Source organism: Lithohypha guttulata, assembly GCF_036872675.1.
Source record: "Lithohypha guttulata strain CCFEE 5908 chromosome Unknown scaffold_2, whole genome shotgun sequence".
Lineage (NCBI taxonomy): Eukaryota > Fungi > Ascomycota > Eurotiomycetes > Chaetothyriales > Trichomeriaceae > Lithohypha > Lithohypha guttulata.
In genome coordinates this window covers 134,756-153,956 of record NW_027042751.1, presented here as the reverse complement: position 1 = coordinate 153,956, position 19,201 = coordinate 134,756, and the positions used below count along the sequence as shown (strand labels likewise).

General features: G+C 48.6%; 4 protein-coding genes across 4 annotated transcripts; 3 read left to right on the top strand and 1 right to left on the bottom strand.

Annotated features, from left to right (window-relative positions):
• Window positions 1–1,265: 1,265 nt before the first annotated feature.
• LTR64_002190 (uncharacterized protein) lies at window positions 1,266–5,437 on the top strand (the record flags this gene model as incomplete). Its single annotated transcript, XM_064896562.1, has 7 exons — window positions 1,266–1,430; window positions 1,480–1,596; window positions 1,655–3,966; window positions 4,011–4,425; window positions 4,475–4,729; window positions 4,782–5,151; window positions 5,211–5,437. 7 exons carry the CDS (start codon window positions 1,266–1,268, stop codon window positions 5,435–5,437), a joined length of 3,861 nt encoding a protein of 1,286 aa, XP_064755512.1.
• A 298-nt stretch (window positions 5,438–5,735) lies between these two features.
• LTR64_002189 (uncharacterized protein) lies at window positions 5,736–7,195 on the bottom strand (the record flags this gene model as incomplete). Its single annotated transcript, XM_064896561.1, has 2 exons — window positions 5,736–6,015; window positions 6,066–7,195. 2 exons carry the CDS (start codon window positions 7,193–7,195, stop codon window positions 5,736–5,738), a joined length of 1,410 nt encoding a protein of 469 aa, XP_064755511.1.
• Window positions 7,196–10,717: 3,522 nt separating this feature from the next.
• Window positions 10,718–11,527, top strand: LTR64_002188 (uncharacterized protein; the record flags this gene model as incomplete). Its single annotated transcript, XM_064896560.1, has 1 exon — window positions 10,718–11,527. The coding sequence occupies one exon, from the start codon at window positions 10,718–10,720 to the stop codon at window positions 11,525–11,527; it is 810 nt and encodes a 269-aa protein (XP_064755510.1).
• A 570-nt stretch (window positions 11,528–12,097) lies between these two features.
• On the top strand, window positions 12,098–14,944 carry LTR64_002187 (uncharacterized protein; the record flags this gene model as incomplete). Its single annotated transcript, XM_064896559.1, has 2 exons — window positions 12,098–14,724; window positions 14,872–14,944. The coding sequence occupies 2 exons, from the start codon at window positions 12,098–12,100 to the stop codon at window positions 14,942–14,944; spliced, it is 2,700 nt and encodes an 899-aa protein (XP_064755509.1).
• Window positions 14,945–19,201: the final 4,257 nt, after the last annotated feature.

Below are 19,201 nucleotides of genomic sequence, written 5' to 3'. Positions count from 1 at the left end.
ATGAGGGTAAGTAGTGCAGCAAGGCAAGAAAGACTCGAAGACCTTCAGCTGCATGTGCCCTCTCACATACAATTCACACCTGAGCCTTCTCAGCTATCCAAAGACGCATCGGCGTCCGGAAAGAGCCATCTAGATCTCCCTCAAGCGATGGCGCTTTCCTGGATCTGGTCGTCTTTCGGCAAACCTGCGCTATCCGGCAAAGATTGTGCAGAGAGCTGAGATGTGGGTCAAGCCCAGCTGAAGACGGAGCCAGCCACGTTTTTGCGGAGTAATTCCTTTCTCCAGTACGGCTGCCTCTTCAGGGTTCGGCCCTTGCTTGAATTGGTCCTGCGACTGCTTTTGGTTTACACCTCGTAACTTAATTCACCTCCTTGGCACTACCCTCGCTTTCTCGCTTTCATCAGCGCGTTGTGATTTCGACTTCCGGACACCTTTGGCAGCTACCAAGAGCAGCAGGCAGGGTCTGCGAAAGATCCAATGACATTTTGGAAGAGTTAATCTTCCGAAAAAGCTGGAGGTGACACGGAACGAGCCTCTCGTTCTCCTTTCCGCAACAAAACATTTAGCTTTGACACTAAGGGTAAACCGAATCTTCCGTGTTGTTGACCGGATGCGGGTTCGCATGCAGTGTCTGCCTGCATGCTTCATCTACACGACATTCTGCGAGGTCAGACTGACCCATCGCGGCGTTAGCTGCGGGTCCTTGCCAATCACATCAGGGATATCTTCGAAAAGAACTGGGCTGAGACCTAAGAACTCGGTCAGGTGTCTTACAGTGCTCAGCTGTGCAAGCCACGCACCGACTTTCAGCATACCACATGTCAATCTGTGCTTTGTGATGGGATAAAATCACAAACTATTGGTTGAACCTAATTGGGTATGTCCATCACCTCACCCGTATTAGACCTCTGCGGCTTTCACAATATGCACCAGGACATGGACTTATGTGTTCTTGGCGCCTGGGCCCACCGAGCATCTCTCAGCTCAGATATCGCCAATCAGTTGTCGGACGAGAAGAAATATATAAGAAATGGGTCAACTCTATCCTGGCGTCCCGCCTCCAAGAAGTTGTCAATTCTTGGGTGCCCTAAGACTCGCCAGGTTGTGCTGAGCAGCATTGGGCAATTACGATACCCTTACACCCACCTTGCCCATAACATTGGCATTTGTCGTTGTCTGCTATTCCATAGTCGGATGATTACCTTGCCAGAACCGTACTATCCCTTCTTAGAACTGCAGTGGTATTACGAGCATTGTATCTGATCATGGCTTCTACCACGCAAGCAAATGGATCTGCTAACCGACGCATGAATGGCAAACCAACTGCCATGGGTGGATTAGAGAGTGAGATTGTCCAACTCAACCTGGACATCAAAAATGCAAAGCACGATCGTAAAAATGATAGCTTCCATGGAGATCAGCTCATTGGTGTACGTTCAGATGACAGCGGGACGAGGCCTTCAATTGACAAGATTCTAGGACAAAGTAACAACACAAGTCGGTCTACTAGATGACATCCGTCGCATTGTTGTGGCTAAAAATCTACCTGCGATTGGCAGCGCCATAAGAGGCATGCTTCCGGGTGCCAAAACAGATGTGAGTAAAACACTGCACCGGATTTGCGTCCTGTCCGGGCTTTGACAGGTCATGTTAGGTCAAAGCTCTAGCTGTTATTGCCGGATCTATGTCCAACGACAGCAAGTCTCGCAAATCGATGGTCGACCAACGAGTCAAGGGTCTTTACAATAAGATGCTGCACCCGCCACTGACCTATCTGGGAGATGCGTTTCAATACCGGCAAGCTGACGGCAAATACAACAATGTCATGAGCCCGCACCTTGGACAAGCTGGTGCACCATACGCTAAGACAGTACCTTCGAAGACACATCCTCTAGGAGCTTTGCCTGACCCTGGTGATTTGTTTGATAGATTGTTAGCTAGAGAGGATGGAGGTCGAAACAGCACATCCGGACTCTCAAGCATGCTGATTTACCATGCCACGATCATCATCCATGACATATTCCGTACCAACGACAACGATAAGAACATTTCCGACAGTTCATCGTATCTGGACTTGTCCCCTCTCTACGGATACACGATGGAGATGCAGCGCAAAATCAGAGACGACGAGTACAAGCTTGGCCTATTGAAACCGGACGTGTTTGCCGAGGACAGACTGTTACGACAGCCGCCTGGTGTATGTATCATGCTCGTCATGTACAACAGGTACCACAACTATGCTGCGACTCAACTTCGGCGCATCAATGAGAACGGCAGATTCTCAGTGCCGAGCAAGTACACCGGTACAAAACTGGAAGCAATGGCACGAAAATGGTATAAAGGGAACAAAGATGAACAGTTTGCTGCCAATCTCAAAAAGTACAACACAGCTTGGAAAGCCAACCAAGCTAAAAAGAATGACGTCCAGGCTATGAAAGACGACCAGCACCTGGAGGACTGCACTAAGACCTTGGAAGACTATATCGCTCAGTCAGGGCCAAGTGACCAGGATCGCAAGGATTTCGGAACACTATACGATGCAGCCTGGGACAAGCTCGACGACGACCTATTCAATACCGCTCGTCTCATCACCTGCGGAATGTACATCCAGGTGGCTATTCATGACTACCTCAGAGCTTTGATGGGCTTCCACCAGTTCAACACCAATTTTACACTCGATCCTCGAAGCGAGATTGACCACAAGAACGTGTCTCGTGGAATTGGAAACCAGGTAACAGTGGAGTTCAACTTATTGTATCGTTTCCATTGCGCTATATCTCAGAGAGATGAGGCGTATACAGAAGAATACATCAAAGCTGGTTTTCATGTCAAAGATGCTAAAGATGTCTCTGTCAAGCAGTTCATCGATGCCACGAAGGACAAGAAGGCGTACGACGAAGCTCACCCTGTCGAGCCGAAGGACCAAACTTTTGGTCTTTATGATCCAAAACACCACTTTGCACGTGATCCAATCACTGGATTGTTCAATGACGCAGACATGATCAAGGAGCTAACAAGCGCGATGGATGATCCTATCTCGAACTTCGGTCCTCGAAACGTGCCAAGGTGTTTGAGAGCAGTCGAGATCATGGGTATCATGCAAGCACGAAAATGGGAGATTGGCACATTGAATGACTTCCGAGAATTCTTCGGTATGACCAGGCACCAGACATTCGAGCAAGTCACCAAGAACGTTGACATTCAGAATGCCCTGCGTGATTTGTATGAACATCCGGACAAGATTGAGCTCTATCCTGGTGTATTCTGCGAGTCTGACAGCACCATGAATTTGGATCCTGGACCAAGCGATCTGAACGCTGCTTTATGGGGCGCCATCTTCTCAGATGCGATCACGCTTGTGCGATCAGACCGTTTCTACACGGTGGACTGGAACACTAACTCCCTCACCTCATGGGGCATGAAGGAGGTCACGGCAGATAACGATATCTGCAAGAGTTCTGTCTTCCACCGTTTGATTCAGCGAGCATTTCCTGGTTGGTTCCCATACGACTCGATCAGGTTCTTTCATCCCTTCTACACTTCACAGCAGAACGCTAAATTTGCAAAGGAGCAAGGCTATGCGGCAGACTTCAAGATGTCTCCAGAGCCTAAGATTGAAGGGAATGGCAATACAGTCTTTGATGTGGCCGCTTCAGAACCTATGAAGCCAGTCAAGCCTTTGTATCTCGCAGAGGCTGACAAGATTTCTCTTGTTATAGACAACCCACATGACTTCATTCACCCTGCCTTCAAGAATCCTGCCAACTTTCCCGAGGTAATGCAAGGTCTATTCAAGCAACAAGCTGGGAAACGGAGACAGACGCGGACAGCGACATTGCCGAAAGACCAGGTACACGAGGATCTAGACGGCATCATGAAGTACTTCACCAAACTTATGCGGAACATCATTAAAAGAGAGTCCATCACGATGAAACCAAACACATATCAACTTGATGCGACAAGAGAGTAAGTAAATTGCAAGAGTGCTAGCCGAGCTAACAAGATATCAGTTTTGCCATACCTGTGACTACCCAATATGTGGCCGACTTCTTGGGCTTCGGCCATCTCATTCGCAATGCAGACAATCCCCATGGGCTGTACTCCGAGAACGATATCTATCAGCACATCACTAACTGCCAGATCTTCCTCTCGTACAATGCAGACGAAACCAAACTTTTCAAACGACGTAAGGCGTTCAAGATTTCACTTCAATTCCTCTACGACTTGACTCTGGACGGCAACATCTATGAGGCCAGCAGATCAGGCATCGGCCAATACCTCTTCGGAAGGAAGCGTGACAATGCCATGATTGACTTGGGATTTGAGGTTGCAGAGCACATTCACAAGTTTGCGTCGAGCCGAGTTGAGGCTGCCACCATTCTCGTGTTTGTTGGACTTCATACTGCCTACAACTCTGTCCTAGCGGTAAGCAAAAATTATGTCAACACAGTTGTGACGCTAATATATCCGATAGTTCACGTCTGTGCTCAACATGTTCTTCGCTGAGATGTATGACTATGCCAATGCCGACTCGATACCCGCAAAGACGCCAACGTGGCAGAAGGTGCAAGAGCTTGCTTTCAGTGAGACGAAGAACAGCTTCGAAGAGCTCATGGATCTTGTTCTCCAGGCTGAACGTACTGCCATACGGCTACCAGTTGTACGTACAGCCACAAAAGATCGTACGGACCTCAACGTCAAGGCGGGAGAAACCGTCATTTGCGATATTGTAAGACCTGTGTTCCTGACATGGAGCTCGATTGAACTGACTGCGATGATAGCATAGAGCCAATACCGAAGCTCTCAAGGCTGGCAAGAAGACCTTCCTGAACCACAAGTCAAGCGCGACGGAGATGATCGCCGATTACGACCCTAAGCGAATTGCAGCCATGAGTGTTCCAGTCATGATCAAAGTTATCGCTCAAATGAAGAATCCTCGACGAGGTCATGATGCTCAGGGTCTACTGAAGAAAGTGAGGCTCGATGCATCATCTGAAGGCTACTCAAATTTCATGGCTCCCATGAGAATACAAAGAATTGCACATGAATCATCAGGTGTTGCTGGCAGTATTTACACGGAAAAGATCTTGAAACCAGCAACAGACACTTACTTGACTCCCGAATGGGATGAAATGGTACCTTTCCCTAACAGTAAGTTCTATTCCAGCGTACCTTGCCTTCGCTATCAGGTCCACTGACTCTTTTCACAGCCTGGAAGATTCGCTTCGATGGTTTCGGTCCATCGAACTACAGGAAAGAAGGTAGTGACAACGTGTACGGACAGCTTGCACGACCCCCTATTGACGAAGATGCACTCTGTGCGCCGCCATTTTATCAGCCTCAAGGTCCAAGTCGGTACGGAGGTAGCTTTGGGGTATGTGACGGCAAGACGCCTGCTGAACTGGAGGCGACTGTGGCTACTGGGTGTCATATGTAAACATGAGCGTTCGCAAGGATTGTCGATCTGATTCGGGCCGCATTGCTATGATCTAGGACAAAACCAGGAAGTTATGGGTACTGCGGTTGGCGTTTTTTTCGCTCTTAGTCGGTGTGCTATCCAGAGTTGTATGGGTCGTGGCAGAATCATTGCAGTATGCGCGTGTAAAGAGACTCCAGTTATATTTGCTATAAAGAATTTTAAGTCTTTAAGTAATATGACTTGTTTCTTCTTTAAACCCTTACTTATTACGTAAGTTCCTAGGCTTAAGGTAAGTAGATCTGGACTGATTGGTAAACTACAGCTGTGCTCGGGGCATACCCCTACACGTCTCTTGTTCTAGTATCATTCCATGTCTCCCTCCACGTGTTCCATCGTTGACACCAACGAATTTATCGGGCGGATCATCCCTCCAGCGCCATAGACTTCTGTACTCTTCATTAAGACATCCTTCTATCGCATCAACGACCTTATCGCCTATGACAGGGAATAGTTTGAATACATGGCCACTGTCTCCTGTCGCGATGAACAGGTCAGCATATTGAGGATGGTAATCAATGAGAAAATCCCCTGTTGGCCTGAGAAATGTTAGCAAACGAACGATATTAGAGGCTTCCTGCCGACCTACGTGTCGCAGTACCAACAAAGTCGCGTCTTCGTGAAATTTCTATCCTTCCATTGTGGATTCAGATCGACCAAGAAATCTCTGCACGCAGCTTCTGCCTCTGCAGGTATAGGCAGATCAGTCCTGGGTATGCTAACCACGGCCTGACTTTCGGTGCGCTGGCTGCTACTGCCATCAGTAGCCAACTCGAGTTTCGAGAATTGCACCTGCTTTGGATTCTGATACCCGAAGCCATGGCGACCAAGCTTGAGTTCATTGTGGTGTGGTGGAACCATGAACATGCCTCTGCTGACGTTGAAATATATCGGACTCGATTTCAGTGTTTCCTGTTCTTCATCGCTAAGGGTGAGATACGAGAGTACTTGACCGGTGGCAACGGCTCTGCCTCCAAGGTCGATCAAGGAAGACGTCCAGGCACCTGCAGCGAGAACGACAAGGTCTGCACGTACTAAGGAGCCATCGTCAAGCTCTACACCACAACATCGCGTCGTGGCAGTTCCAGTGGAAGCGTACTTCTCTGTAAGAAGTCCCCTAACTCTGGCGTTGCTCTTGATTGTGATGCGGTTCTCTCCTACCTTTTGAATCTGCTTGTACGCATATCTGACGCACGCTTCAGCATTGACCCAGCCGCAATTGTCATTAACATAGCCGGTATTACCACTGACTCCGGGAAACGGGGCTTGTCGTCTGATCGCTTCTCTGTTATACAACTCCGTCAATGCCTCGTCATGAAACCCGCTTTTCCCAGATGCTGCTAACCGTCTCAAATTCGTTAGACTCTCTTCCAGATAACCATCGACATGTCCTTCGACTCCAGGAAGCTCCGTCAAAAGAAGCCTTGCATCATGATAGCGGCCCTGGCCGCCCCATCCATCGTCGCTGCAATCTAGCCAAAGCGATCGTGCTTCGGACACGAGCCGCGTATATGCTTCGACAGCATAATCTGCTCTCAAAATACGACTTGTGTCTATCGAGGCACCTGACGAATTGGGTAGCTGAGGAGCAGCGTCTAAAATAGTAATATGGCTATTAGTATATTTTTGGTGTCTCGAAAGGGACAGTGCTGTGCTTGTTCCTAGCACGCCTGCGCCCACGATCAATACTTCTGATTTGTGTGACTGCGTGTTGGTCATGTTGAACTTCGGTATCAGTTGTGGCTGCGGTTTGTTTGAGAGCTGTCCTCCCTTGCTTTTTCGGAATCGTTACCTCATGACTTCTGCTGAATTTATGCTCCGTGAAGTAGGGCGAAGTCAAACTGCGGTGCAGCAAGCCGCAGGCTACCTCACGATCAGTGTCACTGATTGGTAGTGGCACGAGGTCATTGTCCAAGATGCTCGCACAGCTCACGATTCTCGGACACGACAGTCGGGACGCATAGCTGGGAAGTGGAGAAGCAAGCGATCTGCAGCGGTACTTGTGCCGGAATGTGTTGTTATTGGCTCGGTCGCGCTCAGACACAAAAACCAATCACATTCAGTCAGTTGGAACTCTCCTCAGCCGAGACCCAAGTTCATGACCAACTTTGACTTACTCTGTACAACATGAAAGACTCCAGTAAGACACTTTTAGGACTTTGGCAATGCCGATGTCCGTCAGATGACATTTTGACTTACCGCATCTATGCGGAGGCATGATACCATCAACCGCGGAATCGGATCCACTTCAGACCTGTTTCTATTGGTTTGATCGTCGCGATTTTGCTTGAGCCAATCACAACGAGAGGCGGATATCGTAGCACCAGCTCACCCTGCTGATAGCTTGTCTGCTCTCGAGATGTCAAACACGACTATTCTGGCTAGCACAAAGTTTTGTTGATTCTGGCGATGCAATTGGACTTGGTTTATGTGGCGCAACGCGCGCCAATGTTGACCGCAAGTCATTCACACATGTCTGAACTTTTACGCATCAAGGGTGTCGATATCACAGAGGGCCGGACGTAGCAGGATTGACATCAAGGCAAGAGAACCAGGAACTGAGGACAGAAAGACAATGGTGCCGTCCTACCCATATGCCTTATAAGGCAGATAAGCTCAAACTTCTACATTCCTCATCGAATCGTCACTTCATTTGATCTCAACCTGAGCAAAATGTGTCTAGATCGCATTTGCAATAGAAACAACGAGGAGACAATTACGAAATGGCATTAGTGCCAAATTTGCGTCGACTTTGTCGGATATGTAATCAGAAGGAGGTGCCGCAATATGGCAAGTTTCTGAAAATAGTTCCAACTCTCAACCAGGAGACGCAACACAGATTGGGAGTCCCTCGCGACATTCAGGACCACGTCGAGGTTGAGGTTCATGGAGCCATCAGACTAGGTACTACACAGGAGTCAGCTACTTCTTGTCGACTGTTCGCAACCAGTGCTTGGCAGGCTTCCGCGATGACCTGAAAATAAATACGCCAAGAAGGACTAGCATATCTGAGATATATTCTGTTCGGGAACCAACCCATCTTTCTCCACAACTACTCGACGTCGACTCTCTCATCGAGTCTGGAGTTCTGACATGTGAGCCTACCATTTACGAAGACTTCCTACCAGCAAGTGCAGCCGGCACCTTCCAGTTCAATCTTCGTGGAGGCTGTAGTGATATCGACAGGCCTGTCTCTGATCAGGATACGCTCGAGAAGGCGCTTGGCTGCGTAGTGTATGTCTAGTTTATACCAGAAGACTGAGCAGGAGTCGAGGGCTCATTGCTTGCAGCAGCTGGGCCCGTCCAGTGGTTGATGATGTCCCGTACATTTACAGTCAAATTTGTAATTCTAAATTCAAACCACAAGTCGTCTACGCCTCAAACAGCATAAATTTGAAAGCGACCAAGTACATGGTCGGTCGATTGTGTTGCCAACGGGACGGCTGTTCCGTTAAACTATGGCCTATCGCTAGCTCATAGGGAGCAGATCAACCGTCAACTTGAATGACGGTTGTGCACATCTGAGGATGTGCTGTGAAAGGCGAATAGATATACTGCATGATGATGCGCCCATTCTCCTCGTCGATGTCAGCCGACACCTTACGAATGCGTTGAGATTCAGGCACGTATGGATCTATGTCAACACGACTGAGACCCTGCTCTTCGATATCAATGATACGCTGTGCGCAAAGTCCGGAGTACTGGTCACGCCATGCGCCATGATAGAGCTGATTGGCTACGGCGGAGATCTTCTTTAACAACCTACCAGAAACCACCTGAACGTCTGCTATGGTTCCGGAACTTAAGGAAGCCTAACTGCTCCACTTACGAAATGTAACATCTGAGCGTTTTCTCAAAAAGCATGATTTGCCGACTCTAAATACGAACGAATTTCCGGACGATGGAGCAACAGGTATATGACTTAAAAGGTATAGAGATATAGTCTGGGTTTGTAGCCTTACTCAGAGTTCTCCACGAAGCCCCAACCAGAGAAACAAAAACTTTCTGTCACGTCGCCCATCGACCGTCTCAGGCAGCCCATGGCGGTGGTTTACAGTACGGCTACAGCGGCCTATGCTAATGCCACCAAATTGCCCCATATTAATGGTATCTTGATAGTAGTTGGACTGCCAGCAAGACCACTTGAGGTTTCTGCTTTCGACCTTACGAGAAAGCTATATCAGACATTGGCCTTCTCGCCAATGTTTCAGACGGGGTTGATAAATAGCAAGGTCCGTAAGGACAAGCGGAACCGGTGCAAGCTGAGTGCCAGCGACAAGGTCAAGAAAGCTGACAATGGTAACACGATTTGGGCAAGGCGCCAGGCTGCCATGTTTCATAACTTTTGGCATATGATGTCAAAGTTGTTAAGTCGCGTGGTGCAAGAAAAGGGAACTATTGCAATATGCTGAAAGACAAGGGTTGTGCACGGTAACGGAAGATACCATGCTGACAGGTCAAGGCGAACAAGGACTAGGCCAAAAAGCAGGTGTTGAGGATCGTGATAGGTTGGTAAGTCTTCTACGCAGCCCACGCAGCCACAGACAAGGACTAGGTCGATGACCCTGCCGGTGTATTGGGTTCTAGAAAGTGGCTATGCGAAGATAACTATATCTCTGTCAGCGAGTTTCCGAAAAGATGCAGTGCGTTAGCTGTCTAAGCGATATCATTACATGGGCTCTGTCATTGAAAGTGAGCGCTTACCTGACGAGCTATAGACGACAGTTGTTGCAAGTTGAGACAACATGGGACTGCGACCACGTGCGTCAAGCTGAGATCGATGTACTCGTGTACGCACTAATTCGAACGAAGGACCGTATGGTATCCTCCAGTCAGGCAGCGATGCATATGGCAAGAATTTCGCATCAAACCAATTCTTTGATCGTAGATATTGTGGTCATGACGAGCCAGAAGCTCACTGCTTGACCGCCGCGTCAATTACGAGATAGTCGCTACCGCTCTTGTTTACTTGAGCCCTCATAGACGATGAGAAGATGTTTATCACTCCGCTTCTACATGCTGCTGCTCGACAACCTCTCGCCCGTGATTAAAGGTGAATGCTGTCGACTGAGTGGATCGACTTTTCCGGTCGGTTAGCTTCGCGGAGCAGTTGCGGAGATGTGGAGTATTTACCGGAATGCTTCTGAGTTGCCTCGGTGTATTGCATCGATAATATTCACAAAGCGCAACATTTGATATGTATAGCTTCTATACGGTAGGCTCAGCTAGTGCGCAAAGAGAATGTCGCCGCCAGTCCTGGAAACTATCAGAATTGAATGCATCTCCGAGAGAGCAGTTTTGCTGACCTACAACCAGCCGAAAATCTCTAATGCATTCACTCTTCAACAATACTACGACCTGGCAGAAGCGCTGGAATGGGCTCGAGACGCTCCCAAAATCATTGTGATCGTCCTCACCGGGGCTGGCAAGCACTACTGTGCAGGCAAAGTCCTCCAGTCACCTGATGCAGGCGGACCAACCATCGATCAGGAGATAGCAGCTGGCGGTGCATTGGGCCAAGTCTTGCAGAATTTTCCAAAGATCCTGATTGCAGCTGTCAATGGAGCTGCTATAGGTTGGGGATGTACTCAGCTGTGGAATTTCGATCTTGTCTATGCGAGTAGTGTGGCGTTCTTTCAGACGCCATTCACCAAATTGGGCTTTGTGCCTGAAGGTGGATCAAGCTTTACATTCGTCAAGACCATGGGCCGGCAGAGAGCAATGAGGATGTTGCTTGCTAGTGAGAGGGTCAGTGCGAATGGCATGCAGATCAATGGATTGGTTACTGAAGTCGTTGATGATAGCGGTGATCGAGAGACATTCGTGCGAAAGGTATGTGAGAAAGCCGAGATGATTGCTGGGTACAATGAGGAGAGTTTGAAGCTTGTGAAGGAACTAACGAGTCGGGAGGAGGAAGTGAGGGAGATGAGGCTGGCTAGCGAAAGGGAAAGAGTAGCTTTGAGTCGAGTATTGAGTGGCGATGCTGCGAAGAAGATGATGGCTGATTTTGCGACGAGGTCGAAAGGGAGCAAGCCAAGTAGCAAGCTCTGACGGATTCCCAGTGCGTAAATGTCGGTCAAGTTAAAACGTAGTCAACCTCCCAGAACACCGCGTCCCACGAATACCATGTTGGCGACTTCCGCGTTCTCTGGCATATTGGATTGAGTTCACGAGCGACGTTTGATACATGTCTGGTTGGAGAGATGACTTGTAATCATCCAACGAGAAAGGGTCGAAGCACGTAGTAGGACCCCGCTTTTGGCTCACCGGTCAGCATCGACTTAGTGGATTACGACGCTTCGAGTCGAGCGGGGCCAGCCTATCCGAGCCAATGGGCGGGTGCAGTCAGGCTTATCTCAAGCTTGTTAGTAGCATTTCGTTCGATCAACCACGGTCTCACATGCGGCTTTGATGAGCAGGTCAAGAAAGGCTGAGCCTGGCAGATATGTGTGCGCTGCGTTGCGCTTCTCACCATCGAATCTATTTGACATACAACCTCCCTGTGACTTGAGCAAACCTGACCCAACCTAGCGAGCTACGCTGCTCTCACACGTCTAAACCACGAAGACGATGCCCAGAGGCGGTTGAATCCTTGGTTCGGCATTTGGCGCGAATTGCGTGATGGAACAACAAGAACGTGCAGAGAGAGTAGCAGGTCGGGTATCTCCCGAGACCAGGCTCAGCAGTGACTGGCAAGGTGCACTTGGGAACTCGATTGTAGTCGGTTCGTCAGAGAAACACACATCCAATGAAATTCTTGAATCTCTGAACTTCCCTAAAGTACGTCAGCGATTCTACCAGATCCACGATCCTCATCCAGGCACTTACGATTGGATTTTGGAAGAGCAGACAAATCATGCAGGTCAAGATTTTGTCCGGTGGTTACAGAGTGGTCGTGGTGTCTTCTGGATAACAGGCAAACCGGGCTCTGGCAAAAGCACGTTGATGAAGTACATCTCCGAAAGCCCTGTGACGCTCAGATACCTGGCTGCAGACTCAAAAAAAGCTACACCACTCATTCTACATCACTTCTTTTGGATTGCAGGGCCTAGCCTTGCGCGCAACCATAGAGGCATGCTTTTGACCTTTCTACGTGAGATCTTGTCAGCACGGGATACGCTAGACGACACGTACAAAAAACATGCCGATGCCTACGTAACTCCCCTCGCGGCGGCAATAAATCGAGCCCTGAATATTGATCAGTTCGACTTGTCGTACGCGGACCTTGAGATCTCGTTGCTCCAAATATTGGAAGACTACAACGGCAGTATCCTTGTCTTGGTGGACGGTCTGGATGAAGTCGAAGGGGAAGAATCACATTCAATAATCGATTTTCTTACACGTCTCAGCTTGCTTCCAAATTTGAAGCTGTGCGTTGCCAGCCGTCCAGAAGTCTGGCTAGCGAAACCTTTCCGAGATGCGCACACGTTTCGTATGGAAGACATGAATGCCAACGATATCTCCTCTTACATCAGCCAAGAGTTCGTTGGATTCCTAGAGTTCCGTGCTATCAACGATGTCAGGTTCGCTAGTATTGTCGAACTTCTCAAAGAAAGAGCTGAGGGTGTATTCCTCTGGTTGAAATTCGCGACCCGCTCTTTGCGCAGGGGAATCGTTAATCGCGACACGTTTCGCCAATTGGAAGATCGACTCTCAGAACTACCTCCTGAACTACGAGACATATACGATGTAATGTTTCTCAATTATCGGGTTGGAGACTATAGACATTCATCCGAGATTACCACCATCTTGAACATCCTCCTGCTTTCACGTGAGCATGCATTACATCTCTTCGAGCTCATGGTTATGCTTGAGGACGATATCCTGCAGTACTACCGTCAATATGGTCTGTCAGTCGATAAGCGTATTCTCGTGTCCAAATGTTTGGCATTGAAGGGAAAACTGACAACACTTACGGCTGGATTTGTAGAATGCCGTCCATGGCTTGACAATACAGAATCAGGAATGAAGGCGCTCTACCAAAGCCTAGACGCACTCTGTTCTGATGAGGACGACGAATCGTACCACCACACGAATGTTACCTTCATTCACCAATCTGTTGTTGATTATCTTTCAAGCACGGAAACCTGGCGGCCTATCCCTTCGATTGACGAGGACAAGACTCCAGAACTGCGGCGTCGCCGTCTTTTTGCAAGACTGGCTTGTATGGTTGAAGCAGCTCCAGATTCTAGCGGCTGCGTGCGCGAGATTGGGCTGCGCATCGATTCGTGTGATACCAGTAGTGAAGCTGAGGAAATTCACACCGAGCTAGGCAAGATGCTTGAAAGAGCTCAAGATCGAAGCTTTATCAGAGGGGAAAACACCGACTCTGGTTATGGTACTGCAGAGAAACAGGAAACAAGTTCCACTTCCTGGAACGCATCAAGTCATACAGGGCGACATACCAATGACTTGACTAGCCTCGGTCTGTCTGAGGCCAACAGTTATGAGCTACGTGAAACGTTAGATCGGTCAGGCGGTATCCAGCCAGTTGCGAAGAATGATGAAGACATCCAATCTCTTGTGAGAGGTCCTCGTCCGCCTATAACCATTTACTTTGAGAAGCACCTTCTACAGACTCTCTGTGCTCAGGATGCGCTCATACGTGTTTGCCAAGTACTGCGATCAAGCTATTCAGAATCGAACATCTCGGATACGCTCCTCGAAAGAGATTTGACGGAAATTTTGAAATACTATTTTATCGACGCTCGGGACAATGCTCGCTCAAATGGAGAATATGCAAGTGCACAGATAGTGCGATCTCGCGCATATCGATGCAAATTAGCCGGAAAGCTCTTACGACGAAGTACAAATCTGGACATCGATGAAGATAGTCCAGTGGAATCAGAAGACGACGACCCAAACACGAAGATGTCAATGGGCATGTCAAGACAGGAAGTGAATGACTGGTTACAAGGTAATCCCGGCTTTAACCAGACGCAACCCAGTGAGACACCGGAGCTAATACCTGAGGATGATGTGAAGGATTCTGGCTCAACGATCATCGAGCACGAGGTTGATGATGGTAATGACGATTACATGCAATCGGAGATGCATTCTGAAGATTTTGTACAACGTATGGAGAACTATATGGTGAAAGGAGATGCCTACAAGCTATTGATTGAACGAGCGTACTCTCAAACCATTGGCGCGAAGTTTCATAGCCTTCGACGAGTGCTGCTGTCTCTACCTAGACAAAACATTACGTTCTACTTCAATCCTTCCAGCAGTTGGCTCGATCAAGCAATGTGTGTTGTCGAACGTCATTCACGTACGGCCTGGAACTGGTGGCCGTTGCCTTGTCCACGTATGGCAGTCGACTCTACTGATGCAAGAATTCTCTGGACCTGTGTGAGTATGGCGCCTTTGTGGAATCTCACGCTAATGAAGCACAGCATTGCGGCAATACTCATCACCGGGACATTCCACGGAACGACGCTGTCCGCATGCAAAAATTGCTTGACGTGAGATGGTCAAAGCTGGGTACCAACCATCTATGCATAGGAACTAAGCATCACGTGGGTAAGGTTCAAACCAAGTCCGTGCCGAATTTTACTGTTCTACTGACACCGTTACTGATGACGTTCAAAATATTGATGGAGATTTTAAGTGGGCAATACCATGCAACTCCCACATCTTCAGTAGCCTCAGGGAGGACAACCGCGGGTGCTCCGCCCAATGGACGAACTGTCTCTGCTCCAACATCCAGCTCAGTGACCGGGCTTGGCCCTCCGCCCAGTGGTATTTTGAGTACTCCAGCGACAGGCACTACACAATCACAAAACCTTGTCAGTACCAACATACCAGTTCAGACGTTCAATACGACTTCACCTGACTCGCTGCGGCTTATCCTAGGCGCAGAAGGATCTGAAACTTGGTCGCTAGCCATCGATCAAGTCGGCCTAAACCATTCGTGCAATGATGGAGAAACGATGTCGAGGATCTGGCAAGCTTATAGAGGTGTAAGGGGTTGGCGTAGATTGTACTTCTCCGTCCATGCCTTGCGTACATGCAATTTTAGAAGAGTGAGCTCCTTTCCAGCACTTGGATCACATGCTGATACGTTTCCCCAGTTCCGAAAACATCGCGCTGAACGAGTCAATCCACAGAACGACGGGCCGCAATATCCAGAAAACGATTCTGATTACGAGTATGACGAAAATATTCATAATCCTCCCAGACGTGACGGACCACCGATTGACGAGAGCGAGTTCATTGACTATCTTAACTTCTGCTCTGCAATATGCTTCTCAGGGATGATAGGATGGCACAACTGCAACAGACCAACCGCGCGACATCACATCGTCAAATTGATACCAAAGAAGAAAACTTTTTGGCTTCTCAAAGCGGAAGAGCCTAGCGTCGCGTGGGGTCTGGAGTGCGTATTCGAACTCAGCCCTGTTCGCGTGGTACTATGGCATGTCTTCTTTGTTGCTGGACCTGTGGGCTTTTGGATCTGGTGGATGCTGAAGCATCCGAACGATATGCAGAATGCTGCTGTGCCGATCACAGTCATGCTAGCCTGTATCTCTGCGATCTCTGCGTTTTGGAGTAGTGCTGGTATACTGGGCAAAAGGTCATGAGCACAAGATCACGCAATACAGATCGACGCAGATTTTTATTTCGGCCAATCGTCGCCGAGTGTGGACTTACAAAATCTCAATACGAACTTGATGTGCTGTGCTATGTCAATTGAAGATAGCCATTCTCACCTTAAGATCCAGGTTGACGTGCAGCAGCACTCTCAATTATCCATCTTTTGTCACGCATGAATTTCACTGGATTAGCGACGCCCTATCATATCCATCAAAATCTCCTCCTGTGGCACCGCTCGAAACAAAACCATTGAGCAAAAGACACAAGGACGACTGCCTGTAGTAACTGATATATATACATGTATCTGTCTGAGCACACAGATCGAGACAGTCTCTGAAGCTGTTGGCAAACTCTCCATTACCATTAATGCCGTTTTCGGCTTGCTGTTGGTAGTACTTGTTGCATTCGATGGTGAAGCTGTCGGCGTTGGGAGCGATGTATGTACCGGTGTTCGATGGGGCTAGCTGAGGACAAGTGGATGGTGTAGGTAGTGCTGTTGTCGTTGTCGTGCTGGTGGCAGTCGTGCTGGTGGTGTCAGTCGTGGTAACAGATGTAGTCATCGTTGTCACCACTGTTGTGGTTGTAGTTATAGTTGCACTGGTACTTGTGCTTGTGGGCGCTGTGGTGGTGGTCGTGCTCGGAGTGGTGGTCGTGCTCGGAGTGGTGGTCGTGCTCGGAGTGGTGGTCGTGCTCGTACTGGTTGTGCTTGTGCTTGCTGTCGTCGAATCCGTGGAGGTCGTGGTTACTGCACGTGTAGTGCTCAATGTACTAGTGGTAGTCGACCCAGTGGTTGTGCTCGTTGTACCCATCGAACTAGTCGTGCTGGTCTTGCTGGTGCTACTGGACGTAGTGCTGGTACTGGTGCTGACACTTGACGTGCTCGTGATCGTACCAGCTGTAGTACTCAAAGTAGAAGAGCTCGTTGTGCTACCAGTGATAGTCGACGTTGTACTTGTGCGGAAGCTAGAAGTCGTGGGCGAGGCAGTTGTTGATGAGGCATTTGAGATTGTTGTGCTCGCATTGGTGCTCGAAGCTCTAGCTGAAGTTGTGGTGGTCGTCGTTACCACGGAAGTAGACGACTTCCCATAGCTTCTGGTTTTGCTCGAGCTGGAGGCATTGTTCCACTGACTCCAAGTCGAAGATTTCGCGGGGTCGCACGGACAATAGATTTTGGTTCTGGTCGTTGTTATTGTTACTGTTGTATCCCAAGGTGTCCAATCCTCTCTCTTCAGCGCATCAGCAGTGACCAGAGATGTCAAGCTAGGCAAGAGGAGTAGAAACACAGTATGCAGTGAGCGCATGGTGAAATCTACAGGCTTCTGACAAGCTCAAAAGAACGACTGGGCGAACGATTAGTAGTTGAAACAGCAACAGAGAACACGGATCAGACGCAAAGGAGATAAAAGACAGCATCCTTCAGGCTTTCGACGCGACTCATCAGCTCGCAACATGCCATCTGAAGTTCCTGAAAGAAGTATGTTAATCTCGAGCCGCAACTCTAGAGTCTGAACGGCGTGGCCGTTAAGAAGTTCAAGTGGAGCAGATGGAGTCGGAGGAAATTACTCGTGGCTTGGTGGGTGGAACTATCGGCACAATCACGTGTCGCATATTTAATCTACAGCTTCATCCCCTCAGCGACCTCTCCTCGTACTCCGTGAGCCTCTGCTTATATACTGGCAAATCAGTCATCATGTGGTGGAAGTCATTCCTCATCTTTTGCTTCCATCAACGTACCTTGCCTGATCCTGCTTTTCCTTTGACGACAAGAATGCCAGGGCTATTTATCAACCAATCTTGCAATCTTCCCTCCCAATAATGTTTGCGGCCTCACAAGAGCCGATCGAGTCTGTTATCTTCACCTGGCATAGCTATTGTGGTTTCTTGCAGCATCCATTCAAACGTCTTTCCATGAGCGCTTTCAACCACATTCAGCCTGGCAGTCATTTTGGGAAAACGCAGGGAGTCAAGTAATCGATGATCATGGTCGAGCACGTAGTTTGGGTTCGTAGCTGATAGTTATGTCCCAGATGTACAAAAGGATCGTCTTGTGCGTATACATTGCCATACTTGTTACCAGCAATACTGTCGGAGGTTTCGTTCTGGTTCATGGTGGTGCACAGTCGTTACTGCGACAAGCCGCAAGTGTTCTAGTGCAAGCGTGAGTCGCGGTGATAGTCCAGCTAGAGGACTGTCCGATGAGGCATTGCATTCGTCAGATGATGGTCGAGTATATTGGTCATTGTCAAGAAGGACATATCTTCGATGCTACAGCCGCAGTGCAAGCAGTAAGCGGCATGTGATGTGGTTGCGCTGCCGGGCGCATCTCAACCATGCTTCCACATAGCAGTAGTTGCCGTTATAAGTAGTCTTTTCACGATTCCAAGCAGCCAACTATGAGTTGCTTGTCTACCTATCGATCAAGAACCATCAAAGCCTTGTCAGCCTCACTCATGCTTAGACCTGCCCCTTTCAAGCTTATCTTTCTCTAGGAACTGATTCAACTCTAGAACCAAGACGCACGACACTGAATCATTGTTCTTCGATCGTCTGTTGGAGGCCATCAATACAGGCCTCTTCACGCATTCAGCCCTTCTAGCTCGTTCCCGCATACCTTGGAGTTCTTACGATGCGCTGTGAACCAGCTTCTCGACTTGTGAAGCTTTTACTATGGCGGCTTGTAGACAATGCTAGCCTGCACCACCAGCTATGGAAGCACAAACACGTGGAACTTCGCAATACGGGTGGAAGGAACGCGCAGCCAGACAAAGATGTTCGTCCACAACTACAATGCTAGCATTGTCCGGACGTTCAATCTGACAAGGTGCCTTGTATAAGCTTGACATTCGTCTTTCATCAGCCTCTGTGATGAGACAATGGCCTTGTTGAAGACGATGGTAGGTAGACAATCAAAAGCGAGCGGCTAACAGGTCTAACCATACTACTATGGATTGCCATATAAGTGGTGCTCGCTTAATGGCGCATCATTTCTGCTTGTCGGTGGAATTTAGAAACAGATTTGTGAGCACACAACACTATCTAGCTATCAATCAACGAAGCAAAAAGTGAGTTAAGAATAAACAAAGTGCTCAAATCCATGCCACGACAGTGGACAGCAGAAGAGATATTAGC